The sequence below is a fragment of the Zonotrichia leucophrys genome, chromosome 10 (assembly GCF_028769735.1).
Source record: "Zonotrichia leucophrys gambelii isolate GWCS_2022_RI chromosome 10, RI_Zleu_2.0, whole genome shotgun sequence".
In the NCBI taxonomy this organism is placed as follows: domain Eukaryota; kingdom Metazoa; phylum Chordata; class Aves; order Passeriformes; family Passerellidae; genus Zonotrichia; species Zonotrichia leucophrys.
The window spans coordinates 19,305,929-19,325,537 of NC_088180.1; the positions used below are offsets into that span (position 1 = coordinate 19,305,929).

At 46.0% G+C, this 19,609-nt stretch overlaps 2 protein-coding genes across 3 annotated transcripts in view; one reads left to right on the forward strand and one right to left on the reverse strand.

Moving 5' to 3' along the window:
- Positions 1-5,006, forward strand: part of PIAS1 (protein inhibitor of activated STAT 1) — a 68,737-nt gene extending 63,731 nt beyond the window's left edge. The window contains exons 12-14 of the mRNA XM_064722383.1: positions 1,969-2,111; positions 2,310-2,347; positions 4,710-5,006. Of these exons, the coding sequence (XP_064578453.1) occupies positions 1,969-2,111; positions 2,310-2,347; positions 4,710-5,006 (478 nt within the window). The remainder of the gene's footprint in view (positions 1-1,968; positions 2,112-2,309; positions 2,348-4,709) is intronic.
- Positions 5,007-14,704: 9,698 nt separating this feature from the next.
- On the reverse strand, positions 14,705-18,489 carry CALML4 (calmodulin like 4). Of its 2 annotated transcripts, XM_064722056.1 has the most exons (5): positions 18,404-18,489; positions 18,275-18,305; positions 16,496-16,636; positions 15,795-15,983; positions 14,705-15,039 (listed from the first exon to the last, which is right to left on the reverse strand). In XM_064722056.1, exons 1-5 carry the CDS (start codon positions 18,404-18,406, stop codon positions 14,942-14,944), a joined length of 462 nt encoding a protein of 153 aa, XP_064578126.1. In that variant the 5' UTR covers positions 18,407-18,489; the 3' UTR covers positions 14,705-14,941. The 2 variants fall into 2 exon arrangements, with proteins under 2 accessions (XP_064578126.1, XP_064578127.1); XM_064722057.1 differs by lacking the exons at positions 18,275-18,305; positions 18,404-18,489 and adding an exon at positions 17,619-17,729.
- Between the last annotated feature and the right edge of the window lie 1,120 nt (positions 18,490-19,609).

Below are 19,609 nucleotides of genomic sequence, written 5' to 3' on the forward strand. Positions count from 1 at the left end.
TGTTTTTGAAATGATGCGCAGAGAATCAAGATTTAAGTGTGCAACACAATGAAATATTTCTGTTGTGTTTGTGAATTGGTGCAAAGGGAATCAAAGATTTAAGTGTGGAACACAATGAAATATTTCTGTTGTGTTTGTGAATTGGTGCATAGGGAAATCACAGCTTTGAGTGTGGAGCACCACGAAATGTTTCAGTTGTATTTATGAAATGGTGCAAAGGAAATCAAAATTTAAGTGTGCAACACAAATATTTCAATTGTGTTTGTGAATTGGTGCACAGGGAATCAAAGATTTAAGTGTGGAACACAAATATTTCTGTTGTGTTCATGAAATGGTGCAAAGGGGAATCAAAGATTTAAGTGTGGAACACAATGAAATATTTCTGTTGTGTTTGTGAATTGTGCATAGGGAATCAAAGATTTAAGTGTGCAACACAAACATTTCAATTGTGTTTTTGAAATGATGCACAGAGAATCAAGATTTAAGTGTGGAACACAATGAAATATTTCTGTTGTGTTTGTGAATTGGTGCAAAGGAAATCAAAATTTAAGTGTGCAACACAAGGAAATATTTCAGTGGTGTTTGTGAAATTGTGCATAGAGAAGTCACAGCTTTGGGTGTGGAGCACCACGAAATATTTCTGTTGTGTTTGTGAATTGGTGCAAAGGAAATCAAAATTTAAGTGTGCAACACAAGGAAATATTTCAGTTGAGAATTGGTGCAAAGGAAATCAAAATTTAAGTGTGCAACGCAAACATTTCAATTGTGTTCATGAAATGGTGTAAAGGGAATCAAAGATTTAAGTGTGGGACACAATGAAATATTTCTGTTGTGTTTGTGAAATGGTTCACAGAGAATCAAAGATTTTAAGTGTGGAACACAATGAAATATTTCTGTTGTGTTTGTGAATTGGTGCATAGGGAAATCACAGCTTTGAGTGTGGAGCACCAGGAAATGTTTCAGTTGTGTTTGTGAATTGGTGCAAAGGGGAATCAAAGGTTTAAGTGTGCAACACAAATATTTCAGTTGTGTTTATGAAATGGTGTAAAGGGAATCAAAGATTTAAGTGTGGAACACAATGAAATATTTCTGTTGTGTTTGTGAATTGGTGGAAAGGAAATCACAGCTTTGACTGTGGAACACAATGAAATCTTTCAGTTGTGTTTGTGAATTGGTGCATAGGGAAATCACAGCTTTGAGTGTGGAGCACCAGGAAATGTTTCAGTTGTGTTTGTGAATTGTGCAAGGGCAATCACAGTTTTTTAGTGTGCAGCATAATAAAATATTTCAGCTGTTTGTGAATTGGCGCAAATGGAATCCTAACTTTTGAGCGTGCAACACAGAATATTTCAGCTGTATTTGAAAAAAAATGAGTGTGAAATGATGCAAAAGGCACGGAAGTGTGGGTTATGCAAATCTGGGGACGTTTTTCTCCCAGTGGGCAATGTGGAGGCGGCGGCAGGGAGAGCAGGGCAGTGGGAATGGGGAGGAAACAGCTGGAAACAGCTGGGCTGGAAACAGCTCCTGGTTTGCATCAATCCTGTGGGATGGAAGCACTCAGGGACCCTTCCAGCCCCTCACGGCCTTTCCCAGCTTGTGGGGTCACACAGGCCCCTGTGGGGTTTGGGTTCAGTGTTCCTTCAGGATTGTCCTGTCCTTGTTGAAAACTCCTGTAACGCATTTCCAGAGATCCCCGCAGCGTTTCTGCTGTTTGGGACTGAACTTTGCTCTCCCAAATTCCAGCTGTGCTGGGCTGAGGGGATGTTCCTGATGGGATTCTGTGAGGAGAAGCTTGGGGAGTGTGTGATGCAGCTTTGGAATGGCTGCACATCCTCCAGGAAGCTCAGAACGTGTTTTGAATTGAAATTCAATTTGAAAATCAGCAAACAAGCATCCCCTGATGGGACAGCAATAAACCAAGAGTGTATTTTATGCTTTTAACAAGCTTTTTTTTTTTTTCTCTTCCAGCATTTTAAATTTACCCCACCAAGCTTCTCCTGTGTCAAGAACCCCAAGCCTTCCTGCTGTGGACACCAGCTACATCAACACATCGCTCATCCAGGACTACAGGCATCCATTCCACATGACACCCATGCCTTACGACCTGCAAGGTGAGTTCTGGCACCTCCTGCACAGCTCTCCAGGCACTCATTTAATTGTAAAATAAAAATAATGAGGTTAATATCTCTGGTGGCAAAGAGAATTTGGAGTGTCGTCAGTGTTGGGCTGGTTTATTTCAAAGTAAGTGGTGACAAAATGGATAGGGGCTGTTTTGAGGAGCTGAATTTTGTTTTTTATCTCTTTGGCAGGTTTAGATTTCTTCCCTTTCCTGTCAGGTGACAATCAGGTAAGTCAGAGAGAACCAAATCCTGTGGCAAACACTTTTCCAAGCAGGATTTGCTGTGTGGGAAGCAGCAGCAGCATTTTCTGAACACAGGTGTGGGATGAGGCACAGCAAAAATAAACATTTGGGCAGTTTTAAAATTTCAAACTCAGCAGCCACTTCATTGTGGAATGAAGGTGCAGTTTGATCCCTTTTCCTCCAAATAAAGGGAGCTGTGATGTCTCCCTGCCTTCCCAGGGAGGGAAATTGCACTAAAATTGCCCTGAAAGCTGAGGGACGCTTTGCTGCCCTCATGGAGAGCAGAGCCTGCACTGGGAACTTGGGTCAGGAAATGTGGCTGAACATCCAGAACCTGAGAATGATCCTGATCCAAGGAATGCTGCTGTGGTTGTGGAGGAGTCTTTGGGAGCTTTGGGATGTTCAGCCATGGTGGGAGGGATCCCTGAGGGCAGGGTTCCCCTCAGGAGGTTGTGTTTCAGTGGATCTGCTCAGGCTCCTGCACCACAGAGCTAAAAATCCATTTCATGTCCCACTGCCCGGGCTGCTGTGAAAGCCAGAACTGTCAAAGCCTCACCTTGACAGAAATCTCTTTTTTTCTGCTGCCCCGAGTGCAAATCTGACACATAACCTGTTGTTTTTAGCCCCAAAATGCTGCTGCTCACCCTTTTTCCTGGCTGGGGCTCTCTGATCCCATTCCTGCTTGTCCTTTTCCTGTTTTGGGTGCTGTGATCCCATTCCTGCTCACCCTTTTTCCTGCTTTGGGCTCTCTGATCCCATTCCCTCCCTGCTGGTCTGGTCTGTGGGCTTTGGGTTTACAAACCACATTTGTAACCCCAGCATCCCCAATTCCTTTTGGCTTCAAAACTGGGGGACCACAGAGCTAAAAATCCATTTCCTGTCCCACTGCCTGGGCTGCTGTGAAACCCAAACTGTCAAAGCCTCCCCTTGACAAAACCCCTTTATTTCCTGCTTCAAAACCTGAATTTTAACCCTTTATTTCCTGCACAACCTGAATTTTAACCCCTTCATTTCCCACAAAACCCAAATTTTAACCCCTTATTTCCTGCAAAACCCGAACTTTAACCCCTTTATTTCCCGCAAAACCCAAATTTTAACCCCTTTATCTCCTGCTGCAAAACGGGAATTTTAACCCATTTATTTCCTGCAAAACCCGAATTTTAACCCCTTTATTTCCTGCAAAACCTGAATTTTAACTAAACCCTTTATCTCCTGCTGCAAAACCCGAATTTTAACCCATTATTTCCTGCTGCAAAACCCGAATTTTAACCCTTTACCTCCTGCTGCACAACCCAAACTTTAACCCCTTTATTTCCTGCAAAACTCGAATTTTAACCCTTTATTTCCTCCTGCAAAACCTGAACTTTGACCCCTTTATTTCCTGCAAAACCCGAATTTTAACCCCTTTACCTCCTGCTGCAAAACCTGAATTTTAACCCATTATTTCCTGCTGCACAGCCCGAATTTAACCCCTTTATTTCCCACAAAACCCGAATTTTAACCCCTTTATCTCCTGCAAAACCTGAATTTTAACCCTTTATTTCCTGCTTCAAAACCCGAATTTTAACCCTTTTATCTCCTGCTGTAAAGCCTGAATTTTAACCCCTTTATTTCCTGCAAAACCCGAATTTTAACCCTTTATCTCCTGCCGCACAACCCAAATTTTAACCCCTTTATCTCCTGCTGCAAAACGGGAATTTTAACCCCTTTATTTCCCGCAAAACCCAAATTTTACCCCTTTACCTGCTGCCGCCCAACCCGAACTTTAACCCTTTATTTCCTGCAAAACTCGAATTTTAACCCTTTATTTCCTGCTGCACAACCCGAATTTTAACCCCTTATTTCCTGCTGCAAAACCCGAATTTTAACCCCTTTATTTCTGCTGCAAGCGCTGAATTTTAACCCCTTAATCTCCTGCTGCAAAACCCGAATTTTAACCCCTTTATTTCCTGCAAAACCCGAACTTTAACCCTTTTATTTCCTGCAAAACCCGAATTTTAACCCCTTTATTTCGCGAAAAACCTGAATTTTAACCCCTTTATTTCCCGCAAAAACCCAAATTTTACCCCTTTACCTGCTGCCGCCCAACCCGAACTTTAACCCCTTTATTTCCTGCAAAACCCGAATTTTAACCCTTTACCTGCTGCCGCACAACCCGAATTTTAACCCCTTATTTCCTGCAAAACCCGAATTTTAACCCCTTTACCTCCTGCCGCCCAACCCGAACTTTAACCCCTTTATTTCCTGCAAAAACCCGAATTTTAACCCTTTACCTCCTGCTGCACAACCCGAATTTTAACCCTTTATTTCCCGCCCAACCCGACCTTTCCCCGTTCCCTCCCCGCAGCATTACAACACCTCCCTGCTCGCCGCCGCCGCCGCCGCCGTGTCGGCCTCGGACGATCAGGAGCTTTTGCACTCGCGCTTTTTCCCGTACGCGTCGTCGCAGATGTTCCTGGAGCAGCTGAACGCGGGCGGCGGCGGCGGCGGCTCCTCCGTGGCCGCCACCAACGGCGGCAGCAGCAGCGGCAGCAGCAGCAGCCTGGTGTCCTCAGCCAGCCACGGGCACGCCGTGCCCGGCAGGAGCAGCACGGACACGGCCTCAATCTTTGGTATCATCCCAGATATTATCTCCTTGGACTGATCCCTTTCTATATATATATATATTTTTTTTTTTTTTTTTTTTTTTTTTTTTGGGTGGGTGGGTTTGGGGACAGAGGAAATCTTCGTGCTCGGTTTTCCTTTCTGTTCTTGGGAAGAAAAAAAAAAAAAAAACACACACACAAAAAAAAAAAAGACAAGGTGGTTTTTGTTTTTTTTTTTTTTTCCTTTTTTTTTAAAAAAAGGGGAAAAAAAAATTTATGTGTACAGAGAACAAAAAAAAAAAATAGTCTATTTTCAGTTTTACTTTTGTATATAAACCTAAGATGGCCTCGCTGGTAAAAATAAGAAAAAAAAAAAAAAGACAAAAGAGAAAAAAAAATTAAGAAAAACAAGGAGCTTCAGTTCATTTTTATGGATGCTGAAGATTTTACACCTGTGCATTTGTCATGTGAGTTTCTTTCCTTTTCTTTTTTCCCCTCTATGGTTTGGACACCAATGGCATTATTTTCTCCACAGTTACAGAAACAGGAGAGGAGCTGAGCTTCTAAAGTTCAAGCCTGGGGAGAGGGGTTTTTCTCCTCTTGGAGAATTTCCCTTGGCTGGTGGAATCTGATTCCCCCATCCCATATTTAGTGCAGATTTTATAATTCTGGCAGCAGAGCACACCCTGCTCTGTCTGCAGCCCGAAGCCTTGCAGGAGTGCAGTTGGTTTATTTGGGATTTTTTTTTGGCATTTCTGGTTCTGTGTCCCCTCTACCCGGGCAAATTCTCCTTTGGAATTCCACTCTTTAGTCAGGAGCGTTGCAGGTTCATCCAGGGAATTGGCACAAAGCTGACTGGGAGGTTTAGGTGGGATTTCAGGGCAGATTCCACCTGCAGAGGGTGTGGGCAGGGAATGCTGGCATTGCCCAGGGTGCCAGTGTGGGATGCCCTGGGCAAGGCCTGTGATCCTCGTGGCTCCCTCCCAGCTCAGAAAATTCCACATTTCTGGGATTCACTCACTCCTGAGGGCCCGACTCCATCAGATCCCAGCTGAGCAATGGCCTGTGGGACAAAATGTTCCATTTTTGTGGAGTGGAGCCCCAAATCATCAATCCACAGAGACTTTGAGGAATTTTAAATTAATTTGTTTTGGCCAAGTGTTCCATTTTATGGAGTGGAGCCCCATAATCCCAGCTGAGGCAATGAGTGCTTGATTTGGACAAAATGTTCCATTTTTGTGGAGTGGAGCCCCAAATCAACATCCAATCCCAGCTGAGGAATCAAATGAATTTGTTTTGGCCAAGCTGTTCCATTTTTGTGGAGTGGAGCCCCAAATCATCCAATCCCAGCTGAGGAGTGACTTGTTGAGGAATTCATTGAGAAATTAATTTGATTTGGTCAAGATCTTCCATTGTTATGGAGTGGAGCCCCAAACCCCAGCTGAGGAATGACTTGTGGGACAAGAATGTTGCCAAACATTGTTATGGAGTGGAGCCCCAAATCCCAGCTAAGCAATGACTTGTTGAGGAATTCACTGAGAAATGAATTTGATTTGGCCAAGCTGTTCCATTTAATGGGATGGAGCCCCAGCCCAAAGCCTCCCTTGGGGCTGGAGGGTTTTGTTCCTCAGAGCTTCAGTCGTGCTGAGCCCAATTCAGCTCTGCCCTGAGCGTGTGCTGGTGGAGCTGCTGTGGTCACACTCAGCTGGGCAGGGCAGGGCTCAGTGCATTTTTCAGTGCAATTTTCAGTGCAGGGCTCAGTGCATTTTCCAGTGAATTTTTCAGTGAATTTTCCAGTGCAGGTTCCAGTGAATTTTTCAGTGCAGGGCTCAGTGCATTTTCCAGTGAATTTTCCAGTGCAGGTTTCAGTGAATTTTTCAGTGCAGGGCTCAGTGCATTTTTCAGTGAATTTTTCAGTGAATTTTTCAGTGCAGGTTTCAGTGAATTTTTCAGTGCAGGTTCAGTGAATTTTTCAGTGAATTTTCCAGTGCAGGTTTCAGTGAATTTTTCAGTGCAGGGCTCAGTGCAGTTTTCAGTGCAGGGCTCAGTGCAGGGCTCAGTGCATTTCATTCAGTAGTTTTCAGTGATTCTCCAGTGCAGGTTTCAGTGCATTTCTCAATGAATTTCTCAGTGCATTTCTCAGTGCATTTTCCAGTGAATTTTTCAGTGAATTTTCCAGTGCAGGTTTCAGTGCATTTCTCAGTGCATTTCTCAGTGCATTTCCAGTGCAGGTTCCAGTGCATTTTTCAGTGCATTTCTCAGTGAATTTTTCAGTGCATTTCTCAGTGCATTTCTCAGTGCATTTCTCAGTGCATTTCTCAGTGCATTTTTCAGTGCATTTCTCAGTGCATTCCCAGTGCATTTCCAGTGCCCAGCTGTGCCCAGCACTCCCTGCATGCCCAGAGCTGCTGCTCCCCCTGCTCAGTGCCAGCCTGACCCCAGCCCCACCGGGCAGACCCCGACTGTCCTCCCCACCCTGCTCCTGCAGGGCCAGCGCCTTCCAAATTTCACTTTTCCCTCAGAGTTCTTTGGATTCTCCAGATTTTTTTCAGCCGTTTCCAATTCCTGGTTTCTTTTCTCATTGTTCTTAAGTTGTGCATGACATAGGAAAATTTTTTTTTTTTTTCTTTTGGGTCATTTGGGCTGATCCGTTGTTCTTAAGGAGTGGAATGTGTAAATAGCTGGAATGCAGATTTTTTTTTCAGGAGATTCTTTAAAGTCAGAGAAAGGGGGAGGGAAGGAAGTGATTCTCTTGTGTCCCAAAGTCCATGTCAGAGAGAGTAAATATTTCCTCTGGTGTGAAAAATATTTTTATAACTGGTTGAAAGTGCAGGTATTGAGTTTATCAGGAAAAAGAGAGTTAAGGAATACTAAAATTAGCAGATTCTTGTCTGAATTTTTTCATGTCCAAAAAAAACCTGTTGATTGCAAATAGTCGCTTCAAGCATTGACAAGGGCCACCTTTTGCCTATGAAGTCGTCTCTAAAAAACATAAATATAAATCTTGCATTGATTAAAAAAAGGAAAAAAAAAACAGGAAAAAATTTAAAAAAAAAAACAAGAAAAAAAGAAAAAAAATCTTTAATCCAAGTAGCATTAGGTATTGCTGTCTGATCAGTTGTATGGTTATTTGAAAGGTTCACATGATGTGGCATCAAAAATTGTTTTTAGTGTTTTTACAGCATCCCTCTGCCACTAAATAGTTGACTTGAATTTTGGAAAAAGGAAACTGTTGGTGTTTATATGTATATGTGTGTGTATATATGTATTTATAGATCCGTGTGTGTGAGTTCCAGGTGAGTTCAATAGTTTTTTCCCATGCATGTGTATTTCATACATATCTGGCTGATATATTCTATTTCACCATACACCGATTTTATAATTTATTAAATGTCAGTTAAAAAAAGAAAAAAAAAAGAAATAAAAGGATAGAAAATGGGAAAGACTTATTTTTGAAACAGTCTGATTTTGAAGTGATTCAACCTCTGCTGGGAATATCTCTTACCCGCTTTAGGAGGAGATTTTTCACGGATGAGCTGGAGGATTTTTCTGGAATTGGGGCTGTGAGTTTGCCTGGAGCATCCAGCAGGAATTGGGGATTGCTCGTGGCTGCTTTTCCCTCCTTCCCATGGAGTCTGTCAGGGGCGACCCCGAGAGCAGCAGGATCAGAACCCTGTTAATCCCATGGGAAATGGGATGTGGTGGTGGTGTTGGTATCCCAGGATTTGGCACTTTGGGAACGGCAGCTCAGCTCGGTGTCCCTGTGATCCCACTGGGAGAAAGGCTCCAGGTCCAAAACCCTGTTAATCCCATGGGAAATGGGATGTGGTGGTGGTGTTGGTATCCCAGGATTTGGCACTTTGGGAACGGCAGCTCAGCTCGGTGTCCCCATTCCTGTGATCCCACTGGGAGAAAGGCTCCAGGTCCAATTCCCATTCCCTGGGATCCCAACTGGGAGAAAGGCTCCAGGTCCAATTCCCATTCCCTGTGATCCCACTGGGAGAAAGGCTCCAGGTCCAATTCCCATTCCCTGTGATCCCACTGGGAGAAAGGCTCCAGGTCCAATTCCCGTTCCCGGTGATCCCACTGGGAGAAAGGCTCCAGGTCCAATTCCCATTCCCTGTGATCCCACTGGGAGAAAGGCTCCCTGTTAATCCCATGGGAAATGGAATATGGTGGTGTTGGTATCCCAGGATTTGGCACTTTGGGAACGGCAGCAGCATTCCCCATTCCCTGTGATCCCACTGGGAGGAAGGCTCCAGGTCCAATTCCCATTCCCTGTGATCCCACTGGGAGAAAGGCTCCCTGTTAATCCCATGGGAAATGGGATGTGCTGGTGGTGTTGGCATCCCAGGATTTGGCACTTTGGGAATGGCAGCTCAGCTCGGTGTTCCCATTCCCTGTGATCCCACTGGGAGAAAGGCTCCAGGTCCAATTCCCATTCCCTGTGATCCCACTGGGAGAAAGGCTCCAGGTCCAATTCCCATTCCCTGGGATCCCACTGGGAGAAAGGCTCCCTGTTAGTCCCATGGGAAATGGAATGTGGTGGTGGTGGTATCCCAGGATTTGGCACGTTGGGAACGACAGCAGCATTCCCCATTCCCTGTGATCCCACTGGGAGGAAAGCTGCCTGTTAATCCCATGGGAAATGGGATGTGGTGGTGTCCTGGGATTTGGCACTTTGGGAACGGCAGCAGCATTCCCCACTCCCTGTGATCCCACTGGGAGAAAGGCTCCAAGTCTAATTCCCATTCCCTGTGATCCCACTGGGAGAAAGGCTCCAGGTCCAAAACCCTGTTAATCCCATGGGAAATGGAATATGGTGGTGTTGGTATCCCAGGATTTGGCACGTTGGGAATGGCAGCAGCATTCCCCATTCCCTGTGATCCCACTGGGAGAAAGGCTCCAGGTCCAATTCCCATTCCTGTGATCCCACTGGGAAAAAGGCTCCAGGTCCAATTCCCATTCCCTGTGATCCCACTGGGAGAAAGGCTCCAGGTCCAAAACCCTGTTAGTCCCATGGGAAATGGGATGTGGTGGTGTCCTGGGATTTGGCACTTTGGGAACGGCAGCAGCATTCCCCATTCCCTGTGATCCCACTGGGAGGAAAGCTCCCTGCTAATCCCATGGGAAATGGGATGTGCTGGTGGTGTTGGTATCCCAGGATTTGGCACCTTGGGAATGGCAGCTTGGGCAGGAGCGTTCCCCATTCATTCCCTGTGATCCTGCTGTGGGGAAGGCTCCGGGCCCTGCAGGATCCCTGGGCTGGGATCGTTCCTGTTCCACATTCCTGAGGCTGGAATTGTGCTGTGCCTGCAGCTCAGTCTGCCTCTCCCCATGCCCTGCCAGAGTCACTCCCAAATGCCCAAGCTCCTAAACTTCCACATTCCCACACACCCAAATTCTCCAACTCCCAAACTTCCAAATTCCCAAACACCCAAATTCTCCAACTCCCAAACTTCCAAATTCCCAAATAACACCCAAATTCTCCAACTCCCAAATTCCCAAACACCCAAATTCTCCAACTTCCAAATTCCCAAACACCCAAATTCTCCAACTCCCAAACTTCCAAATTCCCAAACACCCAAATTCTCCTACTCCCAAACTTCCAAATTGCCAAACTCCAGCCCTGCAGGGTTGGCCTGGGCTGTGCTCCTGCTGTGATCGCTGGGATTGCAGGTGGGATTGTCCTCGGGGTGTGTGCGCACATCTGGGGGGGTTACACACATCTGGGGGTGCACATCTGTCTGGGGGGTGTGCACACGTGTGTGGGGTGTGCAGGCACACCTGTGGGATGTGCCACGTGTCTGTGGGGTGTGCGCACAGCTGGGATGTGTCCGTGTGTTTGGGATGTGCACACGTGTGTGTGTGTGTGTGATGTGCACACATTGGGATGTGTCCGTGTGTTTGGGATGTGCACACGTGTGTGTGTGTGTGATGTGCACACCTGTGGGATGTGCACACATTGGGATGTGTCCATGTGTTTGGGATGTGCACACGTGTGTGTGTGTGTGTGATGTGCACACCTGTGGGATGTGCACACAGCTGGGATGTGTCCGTGTGTTTGGGATGTGCACACGTGTGTGTGTGTGATGTGCACACCTGTGGGATGTGCACACATTGGGATGTGTCCGTGTGTTTGGGATGTGCACACGTGTGTGTGGGGGCTCACGTGTGTCTGATCACACAGCTGGGATGTGCACACGTGTGTGTGTGATGTGCACACCTGTGGGGTGTGCACACATTGGGATGTGTCCGTGTGTTTGGGATGTGCACACGTGTGTGTGTGTGTGATGTGCACACCTGTGGGATGTGCACACAGCTGGGATGTGTCCGTGTGTGTGGGATGTGCACACGTGTGTGTGTGTGTGATGTGCACACCTGTGGGATGTGCACACGTGTGTGGGGTCTCACGTGTGTCTGATCACACACAGCTGGGATGTGCACACGTGTGTGTGTGTGTGATGTGCACACCTGTGGGACATGCACACAGGTATGTGGGATGTGCACACACGTGTGCATGTGTGGGCAGAGGGGACATGCACACATCTCTGGGACACCCACACACGTTTGGGGTGTGCATACGTGTGTCACACACACACACACACTCAGGTTTGGGACGTGCACACAGGTGTCTGGGACATTGACACATGTTTGGGATGTGCACACGTGTCAGACATGCACACAACACACACTGGGGATGTTCACACACATGTCACACTCACACCTGGGACGTGCACACGTGTCAGACATGCACACACACACATTTGGGATGTGACACGTGTGTCACACTCACACCTGGGACATGCACACGTGTCAGACATGCACACACACACATATTTGGGATGTGCACACGTAACACGTGTGTCACGCTCTCACACTCACACCTGGGATGTGCACACGTGTCAGACGTGCACACACACACATTTGGGGTGTGCACAAGTCACACACGTGTGTCACGCTCTCACACTCACACCTGGGATGTGCACACGTGTCAGACATGCACACACACTTTGGGGATGTTTTATTTTATTTTATTTTTTAAACAGAACTTGGATTTCTAACAAGGGAAAAATCACTGGTGGTCCCCAAAAGTGCTGCTGTTCGTGAATTAACAAAAGGGAAAAAGTGTAAATAAGGACAATTATGAAAATGACCATGAATTCCATGAACGGAAAGCTCTCATCCATTGCCTTAAACCTTTTCGTTTTCCTTAGGGCATGCCAAACCAATCCATGGATTTACAAATGTACAGCAGCCCAAAATGTCAGTTTGTATAAAAGTACCGAGTGAAAATATTTATTATATGCATTGGAAAAAAAAAAGAAAAAACCAAACAAACCCCTGGTTTACCTTCTGAATGTTCCCTGTTCCTGCAGAAATCCTTCAATGTAATAAAAAGCATTTGGTTATTTTGTGTTTCCTGAGGGGGGAAAGTGGGAACAGAGGGTTTTCCTGGGTGGGGTTTAATCAACCTGGAAAATCAGGATCAGAGGGGGCTTCGTCTGTCTGGAGATGGGGAGGTTTTCCTGGTGTGGAAAAAGGGAATTTTCCTGGGGAGGTTTTCCTGGTGTGGAAAAAGGGAATTTTCCTGGGGAGTTTTTCCTGGTGTGGAAAAAGGGAATTTTCCTTGGGAGGTTTTCCTGATGTGGAAAAAGGGGAATTTTCATGAGTTTTTCCTGGTGTGGAAAAAGGGAATTTTCCTGAGGAGGTTTTTCTGGTGTGGAAAAAGGGAATTTTCCTGAGGAGGTTTTCCTGGTGTGGAAAAGGGGAATTTTCCTGAGGAGTTTTCCTGGTGTGGAAAAAGGGAATTTTCCTGGGGAGGTTTTCCTGGTGTGGAAAAAGGGAATTTTCCTGAGTTTTTCCTGGTGTGGAAAAAGGGAATTTTCCTGAGGAGTTTTTCCTGGTGTGGAAAAAGGGAATTTTCCTGAGGAGGTTTTTCTGGTGTGGAAAAAGGGAATTTTCCTGAGTTTTTCCTGGTGTGGAAAAAGGGAATTTTCCTGGGGAGTTTTTCCTGGTGTGGAAAAAGGGAATTTTCCTGAGGAGGTTTTCCTGGTGTGGAAAAAGGGAATTTTCCTGAGTTTTTCCTGGTGTGGAAAAAGGGAATTTTCCTGGGGAGGTTTTCCTGGTGTGGAAAAAGGGAATTTTCCTGAGTTTTTCCTGGTATGGAAAAAGGGAATTTTCCTGAGGAGTTGTTCCTGGTGTGGAAAAGGGCAATTTTCGTGAGTTTTTCCTGATGTGGAAAAAGGGAATTTTCCTGGGGAGTTTTTCCTGGTGTGGAAAAAGGGAATTTTCCTGGGGAGGTTTTCCTGGTGTGGAAAAAGGGAATTTTCCTGAGGAGTTTTTCCTGGTGTGGAAAAAGGGAATTTTCCTGGGGAGTTTTTCCTGGTGTGGAAAAAGGGAATTTTCTTGGGGAGTTTTTCCTGGTGTGGAAAAAGGGAATTTTCCTGAGGAGGTTTTCCTGATGTGGAAAAAGGGAATTTTCTTGGGGAGGTTTTCCTGATGTGGAAAAAGGGAATTTTCCTGGGGAGTTTTTCCTGGTGTGGAAAAAGGGAATTTTCCTGAGTTTTTCCTGGTGTGGAAAAAGGGAATTTTCCTGGGGAGTTTTTCCTGGTGTGGAAAAAGGGAATTTTCCTGGGGAGTTTTTCCTGGTGTGGAAAAAGGGAATTTTCCTGGGGAGGTTTTTCTGGTGTGGAAAAAGGGAATTTTCCTGGGGAGTTTTTCTGGTGTGGAAAAAGGGAATTTTCCTGAGTTTTTCCTGGTGTGGAAAAAGGGAATTTTCCTGGGGAGTTTTTCCTGGTGTGGAAAAAGGGAATTTTCCTGAGTTTTTCCTGGTGTGGAAAAAGGGAATTTTCCTGAGGAGGTTTTCCTGGTGTGGAAAAAGGGAATTTTCCTGGGGAGGTTTTTCTGGTGTGGAAAAAAGGGAATTTTCCTGGGGAGGTTTTTCCTGGTGTGGAAAAGGGGAATTTTCCTGAGGAGTTTTTCCTGGTGTGGAAAAAGGGAATTTTCCTGGGGAGGTTTTCCTGGTGTGGAAAAAGGGAATTTTCCTGAGGAGGTTTTCCTGATGTGGAAAAGGGAATTTTCCTGAGTTTTTCCTGGTGTGGAAAAAGGGAATTTTCCTGGGGAGTTTTTCCTGGTGTGGAAAAAGGGAATTTTCCTGAGGAGTTTTTCCTGGTGTGGAAAAAGGGAATTTTCCTGGGGAGGTTTTCCTGGTGTGGAAAAAGGGAATTTTCCTGAGGAGTTTTTTCTGGTGTGGAAAAAGGGAATTTTCCTGGGGAGTTTTTCCTGGTGTGGAAAAAGGGAATTTTCCTGGGGAGGTTTTCCTGGTGTGGAAAAAGGGAATTTTCCTGGGGAGGTTTTCCTGGTGTGGAAAAAGGGAATTTTCCTGAGGAGGTTTTTCTGGTGTGGAAAAAGGGAATTTTCCTGGGGAGTTTTCCCTGGTGTGGAAAAAGGGGAATTTTCCTGGGGAGGTTTTTCTTGGTGTGGAAAAAGGGAATTTTCATGAGTTTTTCCTGGTGTGGAAAAGGGGAATTTTCCTGGTGTGGAAACAGGGAATTTTCCTGAGGAGGTTTTCCTGGTGTGGAAAAAGGGAATTTTCCTGGCCCTGCTTTTCCTTTTTCCCTGTTTTTTGACACCAAACCCCTGCTGGGCTGTGCTGACTCTTGGAGCTCCAGGAGACCTCGACCATGAGTTCCTTCTGCCACAATCCCAACATTTAAATGCTTTTTAAAATGATTTTTTTTTACAGCTTGACACGTGTTGTCACACTCACTTTATTTCAGTAACACTTATTATTGCTATAATAACATATAAATATAACAATTATTTCTTGTTTTTCCAGGAATCAGGGGGGAACCTATGGAAGTGTCAGCACTAAATGAAGGCAAAATCAGGTTTTGAAAGGCAGCTGCTGGTTCCTGAGTCTGACTAAAAGTGGGAAAAGCAGAAATGGAAACCCTTTAGGTGCTGCTGTGAGCAAAGCCCACGCTGGGTTTCAGTAGTCGACCGAGGGAAGGCAAATGTGGCGCACAAATTCCTCGTATTTGATGGTTCCATTTGGCCCAACTTTGGCTTCCTTCAGCAGGTCATCCACTGAAAAATGGGAAAATATCACTGGGATGGGGTATTTGGGGGTGTTGGGGTGTTGGGAGGAAAGCAGCACTGCAGGGTTTGGGGTTTGAGGGATTTTTGTTGGGGATCAGGTGAGAGTTTCAAACTGGCGCCAATCAGCACCTGGGTTTTAATTGCATGTAAAATTCTCTGCAGCAGGAATATCCACCTTTTTGAATTCCACAGAGAGGGGGAAAAAACCCCTCACAAATTTAGTCCAGATGGGGTTTTGGGTTTATTGTCCCCCTTGGAGCCAAATTTCTGACAAACCGGAGGGGTTTGGGATTTTTGCCTGTTTTTACTTTGGTGTCTCCTGCTGGAACAGCCCCTTCCTCATCCATCCCAGAGGCTGCTGCAGGGCAGGAGACGGAAAAGAGAGGAGGAAAAAACAGAAGAGAGAAAAGAAAGAGGGAGAAGAGGAAGGGGAAGGAAGGAAAGAAAGAGAGAAAGGAAATGGGAGGGAAATGGAAGGGAAATGGAAGGAAGGAAAGGAAAGAAGGGAAAGGAAAGAAGAAGGAAAAGGAAAGGAAAAAAGGAAAAGGAAAGGAAAAAAGGAAAAGGAAAGGAAAAAAGGAAAAGGAAAGGAAAAAAGGAAAAGGAAAGGAAAAAAGGAAAAGGAAAGGAAAAAGGAAAGGAAAGAGGAAAGGAAAGGAAAGGAAAGGAAAGGAAAGGAAAGGAAAGGAAAGGAAAGGAAAGGAAAGGAAAGGAAAGGAAAGGAAAAGGAATTTGGCAGGTACCTTCCTCCTCGGAGAGCTTCTCCCCCAGCAGGGTGAGCTTGGCGCGCAGCTCGGCCACGGCGATCACTCCTCGCTTCTGCCGGTCAATCATGGCCAGGGCTCTCAGGATCTCCTCCTCGGGCTCCTCCTGCTTCATCTGCCTGTACATGATGTTCAGGAAGGTGGAGAAATCCAGCTCTGCGTTCCTGTCTGCGAGGGGAAGGGCAGATCCTTTGGGAATGGCTCCGTTTGGGGGCTGCATCCAGGGCTGAACACCCTCCTCATCCTCCCCCAGTTCCCTTTCCTGGGGTTTCCTGTGAATCCCTAAAAAAATGGGATTTTTTTTCTCCTAAAATCCCATTTATAGCTCTGTTCAATTTGTGCTCTGAACTCATAGCCTGAATTTTTAATCCCCCCACCTGATCTCACAATTCCTTGGTTTTTGTGCTTTGCTTTTCCCACAGATCTTCAGCTGAACGTCTTTCTGTGCTCTTCCACCTCTGCTGCTTGGCCAGGACAATCTCCCACCCTCCAAATCCATATTAAACATTTGTCTCCTGCTTTTTTAGGGATTTTCATTAGGGATTTTCACGGCGCCGTTTTGATCCGTGGGCTGGATTTAACACATCACAACAGCTCTGGGTGGATGTTCCCTCCTGGAACACCCCAGCTCCAGGAAAACACGGGATTTTGGCGTGTTTGATGCCCGTGCAGGCGCTCACCGATCCGGTGCAGCTGCAGGTGCCTCTGCACCTCTCCGGGCGTGGGGCTCGCTCCCAGGCTCCGCATCACCGCCAGCAGCTCCGACGCTCTGATCTTCCCTTTTTGCTTCTTGTCGTACAGGGAAAAGCATTCCTTGAACTCTAATTAAGAACCAGAGCTGGGTCAGCCGCGGGAGCCCATTGAGGCCGGGCCGGGCCGGGTTCCAGCCGGGATCCGGTGTCGGCCCGGCGGTGTCGCCTTTCCGGGCACGGGGCGGGGGGAACAGCGGCGATTACGGGCAATTAAACCCCGAGCGGCGCCAATTGGGGCTGAGGAAGCGGCCACGGGAGGGGAAAAGGGCTGGGAAAGGGGAGGGTTTTGGTTAAAAGTGGTTTTCGTGCATTGGTGGGGTGGAATGAGCGGGGAGAGGGATGGAGGAGGATGAAGGAGGGAGGGGAAGGATGATGGAGGGGGAGGAAGAGAAGGGAAAAAGAGGAGAAGAGGAAGAAGAAAAAGAGGAAGGCAAGAAAGTAGAGGGAAAAGAGGAGGGAGGGGAAGAAGGAAACGAAAGAAGAAGCAAAAGGAAGGAGGAGAGGAGAGGAGAGGAGAGGAGAGGAGAGGAGAGGAGAGTGGTGGAATATTTTGGAGAGGGAGTATTTTGGAGACGGAATATTTTGGAGACGGAATATTTTGGAGACGGAATATTTTGGAGATGGAATATTTTGGAGATGGAGTATTTTGGAGATGGAGGCTGCCGATCTCCCCCCTCTCCCGCAGCTCCGCTCGGCTGCCGCTGACCCAGATCGGGCCGGGCTCTCTCCCGTTCCCTCCCGGCTGCAGAAACCCAGCCTGGCCTGGTGCCATCCCCGTCCTTGTCCCCTCTGTCCCCTCCCCTCGCTGCTGGCGCGGCTGCACCGGGCCGGGGGTGCCCCGGGGATGCTCTGGGGGTCCCCCAAGGTTGCCCCGAGGATGCTCCGTGGGCGCCGTGGCCTCCCCTGGCCCGGCCGCCTCCTCCGCTCGCCGATCCCTCGGCGGAGCTGATCAGATTTGCAATAATACTCCCATTAATACTCCCATTAATACTCCCATTAATACTCCCATTAATACTCTCATTAATACTCCCATTAATACTCCCATTAATACCCTTATTTCAGCTTCCTTCGGCCGTTCCCGGAGCAATCCCAGCCCCGGGCGCGGCTCCGCTTTCCCAGTGGGAATTTGGATCCCCTGCGCCGCCTCCTTCCTCCTCCTCCTCCTCCTTCCTCCTCCTTCCTCCTCCTCCTCCTCCTCCTTCCTCCTCCTTCTTCCTCCTCCTTCCTCCTCCTCCTCCTTCCTCCTCCTCCTCCTCCTCTCCTCCTCCTCTCCTCCTTCCTCCTCTCCTCCTCCTCCTCCTCTTCTCCTCCTCCTTCCTCTTCCTCCTCCTCCCTCCTCCTCCTCCTCCTCCTTCCTCCTCCTTCTTCCTCCTCCTTCCTCCTCCTTCTTCTTCCTCCTTCTCCTTCCTCCTCCTCCTTCCTCCTCCTTCCTCCTCCTCCTCCTCCCCCGGGCCCCAGGACGGGACCGAAGCCCGGAATTCCCGGGTGTTTTCCTGGGAATGGCACCGGGCGCTGCTCCGCTCCCGGCTGCTCCTGCCCCGCAGGATTTCCCTGGAATTGGGGAGATTTCCCACTTTTCCCAGATTGGGGACTGAGAGACAGCGAGCCCAGGCCGAGACACTTTGGGGGAAAAAAACCGTCATTTTTATATAAATATAAATTGAATCTCGCTGATTAACGCCCGAAGCGGAACAAACTCATACCTACCATTAATTTGATCCTGGGACAGAAACTTTGCCTGGAGCAGGAACGGAGAGGAAAAAAAAAAAAACAAAAAAAAGAAGCAGCTTTAAAATGAGATTTGGGGGCGCAGAGGGGCCCGGCCGCGTCACTCACCATGGTTTTGGGGCCAATCGCTGGGATTTGGGGGCCCGGCGGGAGCGGAGGCGGCTGCGGCCGCTTTTGCGCTTTATTCGGGGCAAAGTGCGGGCGGGCGGGCGGAGGCTGCAATAAAAACCCGCTGCCATGGCCACGGGGCTGAGCCTGCTCCGCTCCCGTTCCAGCCGGGAAAAAACAACATTTCCAGCCGCTTTGGGATGCGGATTCGCGGCTCTTTGTGTCCCCAAAACCGCGGGTTTGCTCATCCCAAAGAAGCGCACCTGGCACTGAGCTTGGCTGCTGCGAGAGGAGGAGGATGCAAAAAAAAAAATCTAAAAATTCCAAAATAAAAAGATTCCAAAATTACGAAAATTGCCAAATTAAAAAAAAAAAAATCCAAAAATTAAAAAAAAAAAATCCAAAATTCAAAAGAATTCCAAAATGCAAAAAAAAAATCTAAAAATTCCAAAATAAAAAGATTCCAAAATTACGAAAATTGACAAATTAAAAAAAAAAATCCAAAAATTAAAAAAAAAAAATCCAAAATTCAGAAGAATTCCAAAATAAAAAAATTGCAAAAAAAAAAAATCTAAAAATTCCAAAATAAAAGATTCCAAAATTCGAAAATTGCAAAAATAAAAAAAAAAAAAAAAATCCAAAATTCAAAAGAATTCCAAAATAAAAAAAAAATGCAAAAAAAAAATCTAAAAATTCCAAAATAAAAAGATTCCAAAATTACGAAAATTGCCAAATTAAAAAAAAAAAAAATCCAAAAAATAAAAAAAAAAAAATAAAATCCAAAATTCAAAAGAATTCCAAAATAAAAATGCAAAAAAAAAATAAAATTCCAAAATAAAAAAATCAAAATTCAAAGAATTCCAAAAAAAAAATCCAAATTTAAAAAAAAAATAAAATCAAAAATTCAATAAATAATAAAAAAAAAATAAAAAAAAAAAAATAAATCAAAATTCAAAGAATTCCAAATAAAAATAAAAAAATATCATTCTAAATTCCCAAAGTAAAAGATTCCAAATTACGAAATGTCAAATTAAAAAAAATCCAAAATTAAAAAAAAAATCCAATCAAGGAATTCCAAAATAATTTAAAAAAAAATGTGAAAAAATCAAATAAAGATATTCAAATTCAATAAAGGGAGCTGCTCAGCCCTGGCTCCCTTTCCTGGATGGTTTTGGGATTTTGGGAATTTCGTGTTGTGAGAGATCA